General features: G+C 45.7%; 1 protein-coding gene across 1 annotated transcript in view; it reads left to right on the forward strand.

Moving 5' to 3' along the window:
* Positions 1-8219: 8219 nt before the first annotated feature.
* RAPGEF6 (Rap guanine nucleotide exchange factor 6) overlaps positions 8220-12647 on the forward strand; it is a gene marked incomplete at its 3' end in the record, with an annotated part of 102797 nt that continues 98369 nt past the window's right edge. Inside the window, exon 1 of the mRNA XM_082489812.1 lies at positions 8220-8312. Coding sequence (XP_082345938.1) covers positions 8244-8312 — 69 coding nt within the window. The 5' untranslated portion in view covers positions 8220-8243. The remainder of the gene's footprint in view (positions 8313-12647) is intronic.

Raw genomic sequence — 12647 nt, forward strand, 5'->3', positions numbered from 1 at the left:
GGAGGGGAGCGATGGGATGAGGGGGAACGGTTTTACACTGAAAAAGGGGGGATTTAGATGAGATATTAGGAAAAAATTCTCTCCTGTGGGGGCGGTGAGCCCCTGGCTCATGTTGCCCCGAGCAGCTGTGGCTGCCCCATCCCTGGAGGGGTTCAAGGGCAGGTTGGACGGGGCTTTGGGCAACCTGGGCTGGGGGAAGGTGTCCCTGCCCAGGGCAGGGAGGTGGGAACTGGATGGTCTTAAGGTCCCTTCCAACCCAAACCATTCTGTGATTCCAGGAGGAGTCTAACACTGCGTGCTGGCTCCCGCTGGTGCTGTACCTTCAGCTCGTGCTCTGTGCCTGGCGAGCCCCTTCCTCCTGGATTCATGTCCCTCCCCTGCAACAAGGACAACTGGTGTCCCTGGATGGCTTGGCTTTTTGATGCATGAAGGTAAAAGAGTCTGGTGGTCTCTCTGCAGGAGCATTTCAGCTGTCCACTGCAGGAGAGCTTCTGGGCTGTGGGAGGAGGCCACCACAGGCTCTGGGACACTGCTGTGGATCAACATCCCCTGCCATCACATCTACCATGACACAGAATTAGTGTGTGAGTTTACCAAGGCCAGGGACTCTGAAAGGAGGGGAGGAAGGGAGGAAAACCACCCTGAGTGGAAGAAGAGTAATCTGCAGATCTTTTTAAAGTTAAAAATAGACAGGATTTTGTCTGCAGAAGACAGTTTGTTCTGTTATGCTGCTGACATCATGTGAGCATGCCATACGCTTCTGCATTTGAAGACTAAAACCGACATGCTGAAAACAGGAACTTTCTGGATATTCTGCATGCCTGAGACTTAATGGTTTCAGCGAGCTGCCTGATATCATCTCATCCATATGGTTGTGCTTGGGTGGGGGAACTAAACATCTCATTAGCTCTGTAGGGTCATTAAAAGCTGGAGAACAGATCATAAGGAATAATAAGGATGTATGTCATCGCATGAAGACAGATGATAAAAGCAACTGCCTCTGACACTGAGCGCTTCGATGCGAGGGGACCCAATTTACCCGCGTGGAGGAGCTGAGCGCCTGCTAACTCCCTAATGTCAGCAGGAGCTGTTTATACTCTCTTCATCAGAAAAATCAGACTGGCAGCATCGAAATGTGACTAAAACCAGAGGATGATACAGGGAATTTTGGCCTACATAACTTTGCAATGAGTTCACCGAGCATTCCTGGCTCCCAGGCCTGAACTGAGTCTACTAAACTGTGCAACGTTTCTCTGTAATCAAATTATAGTTTATACACACACAGAAACCCAAACACACAGACCCGTATCTTCCTACAAACACACAAAACACACGCATGCAGTGCAAAGCTGAGGTGATGCTGACTGAATTGCTGCGCTGGTCTCGGCTGCGATAGCGATGCCTGTGGTTGCAAACTACCCTGACACTGACACCAGCAGCACGAAAATGGCAAGTGTTCCCCAGCCTTGGTCTTGTTTCAAATGCTGTAATGGTTCTCGTAGGATTTCACAAATAAGTAGCACGTATTCGAATGCATAAAGCAGAGAAATAGCACGTCAGGCGTTTATTCACAATTTCCTAATCTAGATGATTGCCAGTTAAGAAAAAGTCTAGACTGTTGGCCTGTTACTTGGCAGCAGAGAGGTTGTTTATTATTTTTCCACATGCTCGCAGAATTACTCCATTTGCTTAAAAAAGGGGAGGACTAAAATCCTATTTACTCTAATCTTTATCATATTTAAACTGGCTCCTCTCCGTAGACATGCCCTGTTCTTTTACTAGCTCAAGATTGTCAGCCAAAGTGTTGTCCACTTACAAATGTCATAGATACACGGAATGGTAATATTGAGTTATGCAAGTGTTTGGCTTTTTGCCTCTGAAAATAACTATTCAGTAGAAAAACACAAATACGATTGCATGCTCTCTCTGGGTTATAACAGGTCATAGTCACAAAATCCCCACTGTTTGTGAAATCTTCTTGCAACTTATAGCTGTACAGCTTTAAGTGGCCCCCAAAAATTAATGAAAGAGACATTAAGTTTTTGAAATAAGATATGCTGAATTGGCTACCGATGCCAGATTACTGGTGGGGAGTTTCCCATGGCAAGAGTGTTTTTTTGTTGTTTTTGGGGTTTTTTTTTAAGTGTTCATCTTTATCTGTGCTCAGCCCATTCTCTTACCCACCCTCCCCTTTCTAATGGTTTTTGGCATGGTGTTGCCTACAGACAAACGAAGAAAATAATCTTTCAGCTGAAGTTTTAACCTGATTATAACAAGGAAGCAAATGCAAATGGGGCAGTCACTAGACTCCAGATTGCCTCCTGTCAGGGCAAGTTTTCCCCTGCCACCCCCATCTTTAATTTTTTCAGGCTAGAGCTTGGACATCTGTATACTGTTGCTGGATACCTCCAATATCCAGACAGGTCCATATGCTCTTTTAGCTTCTGCCAACAAAGCGCTGGGGCTGGAATCAAATATCTGTAGGTTGTGTATAGTAAGAGTAACATGGCAGAAGACAGACAAACCATTTGATAAAAGAGCCCGTTTCAGACAGAAAGACAGAGCTGTTCCACCATGGAGTGCGTGTCTGTTTGGGACAAGAACTCCTGGCTTTGCGCAAATCAGCTGTTTTTATTTTAAATGGTATTTTATAACAATTTTGAATGTTTTTGTCCGTTCTTATTCTGGTTTATCAGACACTTTTGATAACGTTGTACGCTATACCCTGCCTGGGGCAGACTGGATGCTCTGGTGACTTGGCAGGAGTCCCTTCACGCCTGGTCCCACTCACCCACATTTGACGGAGCCTGGTGATGCAGCGGCAGGGTGGCGGCAGGCGCAGGATGGGCAGACAGCCATTCCGCGCTTCAGTTGCACCTTTCGAGTCACTCAGCAGCCGGCCAGGGAGAGGAATGCCCTTCTTGATACATGTCTTTCCACACTGCGACACGGAGGGGAAATGAGGTAGATGAGAACATACATGTAAGTGTCACGGGACAGCCAGTGCTGTTTCAATATAAATAGCTCTCACTGTCCTCACTGGCAACTTTCAGAGAGGCTGAATCAATGCATGTCTTTGTTTTCATAGAAACCTTAGTAAATGAATAGCAAATAACCTAATTCACCGTTTGCTTTAGCAGATTGCTCCTAATTGGGCACTAGGACTCCAGAAGTCGTGCGGTGCATGACTGGCCGAGCATTACGGGACACGATGGCCAGGGTGCAATGTCCCTAACCCGCTGTGCACCCTCCAGCATGAAATACTGGTTATTTCAGAATTTCCACCTGTCCTCCATGAAGCCTTTCCCATGGACATCCTGTGAAGTGGCCTCAGTGGAGAGATGTTCCCTGAGACGTAGGAAATGGTTAATCTCTGCAGCCAGAGCTATGGTTCAGTCTGCTCCAGGGAGCAGCTGGGGCTTGTCATCCCCCTCTTTTTGCATGTTAATATACTCTTAAGACCTTTCAATCTTAAGGCTGACTGTATTCACAGTACATTCACACCAGCACTCAGCACATTAGAGACCATCAAAGATGTGTGACAGGGAATGCAAAAAGCATGAAAAATTGCGCTGAAGGTAAAGCATAAGTAGAGAAAGCGTTGTGTCCCCGCATTTAAAAGTTGTTACGCTTCCCATTTGTTTCAGTCTTGTTAATTAAGGCTGAAAAATAAGGGTTTGACTGTCACGATGACCTCTGCAATTGCTTATATGTACATCGCTTTTTACCCTTCAGGAAAAATCTGTACGTCTGAGGAAAACCAGGTTACGCTTGAGTTAAAGAGAAGAAGAGAGATGCGGTTTCAGTTTTAAAAAATTTGTTATGATAGAGCAGAAAGATAAAGATCCCACAATTCTCATGCTTCGTTTCTACATTTTACCATTATCCTTTGCACTGAAGCTCTAGGAATATGCACAGTGGGGGACTTTGCCTGAGGAGAAGCAAAATCAGTGGTACAATACAAAATGACCATTTGATTCTCACTTGTGATTTTTGCAAAAATAATTTGGTATTTCACATTTTCTGGGACATAATTTCAGAAATTGAATTTTTGAGCTGCAAAATGCTGTTTTAGACAGATCAGTGTTCTTATCTGGGTACCTGATCAGTGTTGTGCCATTTGCAAAAATATAACTTCCCTGGAAAAGGTGCGCTTGCACAAAATTACTTCTTATCCCTTTGCCTCCCCAATTTCACACACTTTTACTGCACTGTCACAAACACGTTCTACTCAGGAAGTTAATCATCAGAATAAGCATACATGGTAAAATAGTCTGAAGAGATTCTTCCCATTGAGGGATCCCAGAACATTTTGTTTTCCTCTAGTCAGGCAGAGAATTAGTTTGTACATCTTCCTTGCGGCGTGTTAACCACATACTTAGCTTGTAGTCACTGCCAATGATGTGAATGAATCTCTGACGGGGAATTTTTTTCCAAAGCTAAGAAATCAAAAACAATAGCCTAACAGCCATATTACAGAACAAGAGGAAGGAAATTACCAAGCTGTAATAAAACTCACGGGAATAAGAAATATAGAGAATACATGAAAATACAAGTAAAAACTATTTCAGTGTACGATGATTGCTTAGCTTTCCCACTGGGAGAGGTGAGGAAGTTGAGTTTTACCCTGAAGGATTTGGGATGTGCACACAGTGGTGAAAGGCGTGAGATTAAAAGACACCTTTGGGAGTGTCAGTGAATCCAAACAATTGAAGGAACATACCAGGAGGAGGAGATGTACTTCGTAGTTTAGTTGATCTTCTCAAATTCGTGGATGTTTGAAGCAGAAACATTTAATCTCCCAAGGTTGCAACTCATCTGTATAAACAGCAAGACACCTTGGATTCTTAAATATAAGGCTAGAGATATTGTTATTTTTCAATAAATAAAAAACTACGTGATAGGTAATGATGCTTTATTTGGGCAGAGTGATACAACCCAGACAAAAGGGAAGCAAATTTTCCCCTCCACACAGACAATAGGCATCCTGCTTGGCCACATCCTTTAATCCCAGCCCTGAAATTACTCACTTGTCAAAGCTGCTTAATTGTCTTTAACTACGTAGGCTTTACCATGTGGGGACGTAGGCTGTAACACCAGTAAGCAGTTAGGATCATGACACCCGTTTCCATTGTTCTCCAGATATTTGGGAAAATAAACCTGACAGCTAAAATAGCTCCTGGAATAATTGCAGCTATTAGAGCCATTACCTACCCAAATTCAGGTATTTTTGGAGTGAGGAAAGTCTTGTTTCACGGGTCAGTTGAGCCAAGCAATTAAATTGGAAGAGCAGCTTTGGTTCCGATCAAGTACCTCTGTCTACTTTACTGCTGGATATGTGGCTGTTGGCTGATGTACAGTAAGTAAGATAATTTGTGTGCCAAAGAAAAAGGAATTCTCAGGCTACTAATTTTATTCCCACGTTGAGTGCCCACTTCTGTGTTATTCTGACTACAGGAATGCTGAACAGCTAGAACAGGTGGTAGTAGAATGAGCTACCTTCTTAAAAAATGGGATTGGGATTTAAATTATTACAGATCCACAAGAACCGTCATAGCACAGATTACAGTTATATTTTTATTCTAGTCTTCCATTAAGTTTTTTTCCAGCCACCTGCACTTGGGCAGTGTTGACTAATCTTTTACACGATCTTTAACTATAAACTGAGCTCATAAAGAAAAGTTACTTGATTTGCTATTATGTCTCTGGTAAAAAAAAAAAAAAAGAAAACACGAAGAAAAATAAGAAAAAAATAATCTCGTAATAAAGAAGGATTCACGCTTTGGTTCTTTTATACTTGCTTCTCCTCAATTACCCAGGAGAAGTTTTTATCTCCAGCTTTTTGATTTGGGTTCCTGGTGGGGAATCGCAGAAGATTCCCACACTACTGGAAATGATATTTTATGTACTGAAGTTGGAAAAGGATAACATGTTCTGCCAAATAACTAGTACAAACTTCTGACCCTTGGAACAATAATAGACATGGTATTTGGAAATGTTAATTTCACCACGGAAGTTCAAAATGAAGTAAAAAAAAATAATTAGTCTTCGTAAGACTTTATAGGACCGAAACCCTGTCCTTACCCGATGGTCATTTTTGAGAGCATCTTATAATGTCTTTCTAGTGGTAGCAGTGTAAGGACTTTGTGATGTTAAGAATAGTTGCTTTTAAGATCCGGGCTATCCATTCCACTGTTGTGCCTGCACTGATACTAGGCGCAGCACCAAAAAAGTCTACAGTTGAGGAAATGTCAAATTTCCTCGGATTTTTCTTTGAAGGAAACACTAGAAATATTATAAAACAACTTGGGATGGCCAATAAAGTCCTTCAGCACAACAAAGACAATTGTGCCATAAAGGGCAAGCGGTAAAGAGAACGGGAAGGAATAGCTGGAGAAAGGGAAGAAACAAGAACACTCTTGTTTATCAGGAAGGAAAAAGAAAAAAAAAGGACAAACACAAGTTGTGTGCTTGCATAGCTTTGATCTCATAAATTTACAAAACTGAACTTGGGGTAGGAAGGAACTCTCCTGAGGCGTGTTTGATACGGGGCTGCTGCCTGTTGTCCCCGAGGGGCCGGCGTCGCTGGAAATCCGGGTCCTGGGAGGACTCGGGAGCCAGCCCAGGATCGCTTTGTGAAAACCCCGCAAGACTTCTGAGCCGTGTAACCGCTTTTCATTGAAGGCCGAGATCCAAATTCGTCAGGCCGACATCCGTATTCGGCAGGTCGGGCTCTGCACCCACTGCCGGACGCCCAATAGGCCTCAGGGGGTGAAGCAGGGATGGGGCCGCACGTCTGGGCACCCCGCACCCCACGGCTCTGGGCCCGAAGGCCAAGGCTTTTAGGAGCTCACGGATCAAGAAGGTAAATATTCGATGAACTGTTAGTTGTGAGGAAAAGGTGGGAATGCACAGAAAGTGATGGTGAAGAAATCATAACGCAAACGCTTAGTGTTCTGAGAAGGGAAGCTCCAACTGGGGAAGTTCATCCCATTCGATGTCGAAATGGAATTAATGCAGAAAATTAGTTATTTCGGGTGTAAAGGCCGAGCACAAGGCATTTTGACGAGAAACTCAGCGGGGGCCTTGGGGGCGGCGGCCGGGTGTGTGTGTGGTGTGCGTGTGAGGGAGCGGTGACACTCGGCGCTGGCCAGGCCGCGCTCGAACGGCTGCCGCTGGCCGGAGGGGGTGCGCTCCCCCCACGGGTGCAGGCGGCGGTGCCGGTGCCGGTGCCGTCGCCGCTAACAGGGCCGCCCGGCCCCGGGACCTCCGGCCCGCCTCACCGCTCTCCCCAGCGCGCGTGCGCCGAGCCCCTCCCAACCCTCGCGAGGAGAACCTTCCCTCCGCGCTGCCCCTCGGCCCCGCCCTCTCCCCACCCTGCCGCAGGCGGGGGGCGGTGCTCGCCGCAGCCCCGCCCTCCCCTCCGCCCCGCCCGTCTTGCTGATTCTCTGGGTTAAAGAGCCCGCTCTCGCACTTTTCTGTTTGGGGGGGTGTCGTGCGGTGGGTGAAGGGGAACGGGGGCCGGGACGGCGGTGACGGGTCCTGGCGACCTGAGGGGAGGAGCGGGCCCGGCTGCGGGCGCGGTGCGAAGAGAAGGATCCTCTGGCGCCGTGTCGCGAAACTCCTCACCCGCCCGCGACGCTTTTGTGAGGCCCCGGCGGGCGGAGCCTCTCGGCGCAGGGGCCGAGCGCGCGGGGAGCGGGCGGGCGCAGGGAGTCCCGCTCCGGCCGGTAACTTCCCTCAGCCCGCGCCGACTTCTCCTCACGGCGGGGCCGCGCCGCCGCCGCTTGGGCCCGCGCGATGGGGAGCGGCGCCGGCCGCCGGAGGAACGCGGCGGCGGGAGCCGGCGCCACCTGCCCCGCGCCCCGCTGCTGAGCCGGCAGCCGGAGGCGCCCCGAGCGCCGCGGAGGAGCCGCCCGCCTGGTGAGCAGCCAGCCCGGCAGCGGGCACCGCGCCCGCCCCGGCCCTCCCCGCTCCCCTCTCCCGCCTCGGCCTTCTCCTCTCCCCTCCCCGCCCGGGCTCTGCCGCCTGCCCCGAGGCGGCGCGGCCTCCCCCGGCCCCCGCCGGGCCCCCGCGGGGCCGGGCCGCGCTCGGTGGCGGGGCCGGGCCGGCGCTGCCGAGGTGGGGGAGGCTCGGCTGATCGCGGTGTGGTGTTGTGTTCGGCGTTGCCGGCTCGCCTGGAGGCATCGCCCCCCGCCAGCGATTTCTGAGGAGTTACGGACCCGGAGGAGCAGAGGAATAGAATGAGCTCTCCTGTGGACCCCAAGATTAAACAGGCTTTGCGAAAGAAACCATCAGAGCGGACTCCGGAGGTAAGGGGGCTGCAGCTCCTTCCCCGCTGGCTCTTTGGATTTTTTTTTTTTTTATTATTTCTTTCGCGTAAATCTGTATTCCGACAGGTTTTTCTGCTCGGTGCGCGGTCCGCTGTGGTCGCCTGCCGCACAAGACCGGGCTGGCGCTCGCAGACTTCTTCTGTGTGGAGTTTGGTTATTTATTTATTTCTGCTTTCCAAAGTTTGGATCTCTCGAGACCAGCAGCGTTTTAAACGCCCAGTAACGCGCCGGGAATAGACATGAGGCGCTCTATGAACTACTTCAGGCAAGCTGTAGGAAGAAGAAGAAGAGGTAGATCACTGAAAAGTAAAATTACGCATGTTTCAGTGATGCAAAACTTCTGGGAAAAGTTAGCGAGCTAAAAGACTTTGCTTACCTGTGCAGTGATGCAGATTTAAACAAAACCAAACTAATTATGCTTCTCAGACTTCATAAAGAGATGTTTCTCCAGTGAGTGGGAGTATCGAAATGTGCGAGCCTGGTTAGCTACACTAAAACACATTCTTCAATTAACTGCCTTCTCTGTCCCTTCCCCACAAGCTAGTCTGTAATCAGCCATGTATTTTAGGGAATGGTAATGTCATGGAGCATTAACTTAATAATGAAATATGCTTGATAGCATTTGCATTTCACTGAAAGGCGGATTGGAGTTTGTTTGCTTACCAGAGCCTTTTTTGTTTCCCTTACTGTGATTTTTTTTTTTTTTTTTATAATGTTCTCAAGAATTAGTGGTATGAAATGATACGCTCTTGAGTTTGTCCCTTTGAGACTGGGAAACATCTGTTCTCCCTTGATACTTCATGGAGAGCAGAATGTCCTGCCTGCTCTTCCTTATAAGTTAATTATCGAAAGGCTTCTCAGGGAGAGCTGCTGCAGAGGCTGCTTCAGAGAACGTCCTAGCAGGACAGAGACCTCGGTGCCCCTTTGAGTTAGTCTCACAAGTGGCTGAAATACACATGTTCAGTCCCAGTGTCGCTTGCCTTGGGATAGCTGATACATTCCTACTTGTGTCTCTGCTCTTTAAATTAATGATGAGGCAGCCTCTATAAAAGAGCTGTCCCTCGTTTTTTTTCTTTTTTCTTATTTATATTGCTCCGCTCTTGCTTCAGACCTTTCTTTCTTTCTCTTCAGCTGTAGTCTTAAGTTAGCAAAATTCCTTTGCTAGTGTGGTTTGCAGTGTTGGGCAACTGGGGTTCATCACAGAAGTGTCATTCATGAGCTAGCATACCATGTGGGCTCGTCATGGACTTGACTTTGGGCAACAGGTAATCCAGCCTGGCCCGAAACATCTGCCCACTGCTGCTTCTTGCACACCGATGTCTCACAGCTGTGTAGGGCTTTTTGTTCTTTAGTTGTTTTGTTTTTAAGGTATCCCCAATTATCACCCCCCAGCAATTGTCATGGAATTCTTTAGGACTGTCAACCTTATTTTGGCTAAGACTGCCTTAAAACAAATATTTCGCTTTACCTTGTAATGTTAAACTATCAGATATCATGATGTCCAACTGCACTGGACCATGCTTGTGGGTTCCCGTGGATCCGTGTAGATTCCCACTGAGACTGACTGACATCAGGGTTGCGTGCAGGTTTGAATTTGCCAAGGTATCTCAATTGTGGAAAAAAAAAAAATCTAATCTTTGCTAACCTAACTAAAATGATTTAAAAAAAAAATCTTAATTCCCTTGTTAATTTGGTCCTTTTTTGGCAGGCATTTAGAGGCGCTGCACAGTGAGACTACTTGTGATTAAAGTTAAACATGTACTTAAAACTTGGCAGGATTGGGGCCTCTGTTCTTGTTGCCTGTTGCTGAGTGGATAATTGCAGTCAAATCACTTTTGTTTTCTTGGGGTACTTTTGTTTATATACATTTAGAAACTAACCTGATTTTGAGAAAAGCACTTCCCTCTTCCAGTAGCATGGTCTGCCCGGGGGTCTCCTTTCTGGATCTGTACTACCTGTTCAGACACAAAGCAAAAAATCGAACCTCCCCACCACGGCCGCACTCTGCCAGATTTCCCAAGCATATGCTCTGAGATGTGATGACAGATGGATGTAGGGTGATAAGGGAACTGGAGGAAACAATTGCAAGCTATTTTTTTTTTTTTTTTTTTAAATCAAGCTAAGCATCCTGACTTGTCAACTTTCTTCTGTGGGCTGCAAGACTTAGGGAAGTCGAAACCTGCTTAGTGCAGCCATTGGGGTCAGACCCCAGTTTCAGGCGTCCTTGCGCAGGGCGTACGAGCTGGTGACTCCTGTCTTGAAGTATCCAGTTGTGCACAGACAAAAAGTGTGGCTTTGTTTCTCCCCTCCTACTCTCGTAGAAAGGTATCATCAGCTCCTCCCACATGAAATCAGCTACATGGGGCTACTTGTGCACTTTGACTGCGTTTTTATACAGGAAAACCCCCAAAATTCCCCAAACCACGATTGGTACTTTATGATGAGCCAAAGCTGCTTGACCGCATGAGTTTCAATGCCTTTCAGTCCCTTCCTGCCCCCCTCTCTCTTTTTGATCCTGCAGTTTATATGAGCAGTTTACCTGGGTATTACAAATTACAGGGTTGGGGCCGTGCTGATTAGTAGCGTGGTCTGGTGCTTCATAACTATCATCTGTACAGCAGTCTCTGGAAAAATACAGATAAATAATCCGCATGTCAAACTTTGCTTATGAGTGGTGTTGTTATCCATATGTGTTTGGCTTTTAGGACTTTTTCCTGACAAAATGTTTTAATTTGTAAGATCTAAGGAACTAAGCAGGGAGGTATTAAAATATTTTTATGATTTACTTATTTTGGAGAATTATCTCAATGGCTTGCTTGAGTAAAAATTTTAATTCTTGATGCTGCAAATATTTTTGTTTGGAAAAATCTCTGTTAGGGCAAGTTTTCAGTGTTGTGGTAACATTCCAATGTTTGCCAATTGTTAAAGTGTATAAGTTATGCATATTAGACATGTATACACTTGATTTTTTTTTTCGTTGTTGTTGCTCAGATACTTTGTGTTATAATCTGTAATTTATTTGGCGGGGGAAATTATTTTGATGAACTCCTAGAGATTGCAGCTAATGTTTAATGATGTGTACATTTTTGTGTAATTGCTGTTCTGTTACTCCATTTAGAAACTTTCTTTTGTACTACCCAAGTCTGGGAAATCTTTTGAATTTTTTTTCTTTCTGTTTACTTCTTTCTTCCCTCTGTCCTGGTGCGTCATAAAATTGTACCGATACGTGATGCAATTGGGCCTTTCTTGTGGAAAGCATTTCAAAATATTTGCTTGTGGGCCGAATCCGGTGTATGTGGCAGAACCCCCTAGGATGCGAGTCCCACTTCGGTAAAATTTAGGACTGGTTGGTTACATAGGTTGACTGTGGCTGTGTGCTGACACTATATAAATCTGTCTGTCTCTCAGGTTCAGCCTGAAAGTGCAGAATTTGCAAGGGTTCTGTCAGATGTTAGTTTCGATAACAGATTATCCTAACAAATCATCTCTTCTGGGTGCACTGTCTTCTCAGATAGAGGAAACCTTTGCAGTAATTTGATACTTCATCACTTAAAAAAAATCATACCTATATTTAAACTATAGGATTTTGTAAACTTGTTTCATATTTTAATATCTGCATTTGTCTTCCAGGGTTATGCTGATCTCTGTGTGGTTAAATAGGGGAGTGTTTATACATGCAGATTCTCCAGTTCTTGCAGGTTGGGAATATGAGATTTATGTACTTCCATGCAGTGCTTTAGCTTTGTCTTGCACATCATCCCGCCTGTTTCTTGTGTCATAGGTGGGGATATTAAATTCGTAATTTGGGAATATTTTAATAGAAGGAAATCATTTGTTCAAAGCAGTAGGAGGGAAGGACGAATGTTTATGCCACCATGTATAGTCTCTCATTAAAGGTTTAGTTTTTTGAGGCCCAGAATTCCTTATCAGATCCCTACAAAGGCTGTGATGTTAGTCTTTTGGGGAGTGGTTTAATGCCTACCGCAGATAAGGTCTCAGTGGCTGATAGGACAAAACAGCAAATGATTACGCTCCTTTTTCTTTCTCTTTCCTTCTTTTTTTTTTTTTTTTTTTTTTTTTTTTTTTAATTTTTCCCATCCCATGAGCATGCTCTCTTGCCTTTTTAATGGATCCTTTTCCCAACATAGTCTCCTTTTAGTTCTTTATGACTTTGTTGTAGACAGTATTTCCTTTCCATGGTTCAGAAAGCTTTGCCTTCATTGAACTTCAAAGAGTAGAGTTTATTTTTATACTCTAAGCTCTTGTATTTTCCTAACTTTGTACTATGTCTTGTTTCAGTAATTCTCGATTAAT

The sequence above is a fragment of the Vanellus vanellus genome (genome assembly GCF_965231255.1).
Source record: "Vanellus vanellus genome assembly, chromosome: 13".
Classification (NCBI taxonomy): domain Eukaryota; kingdom Metazoa; phylum Chordata; class Aves; order Charadriiformes; family Charadriidae; genus Vanellus; species Vanellus vanellus.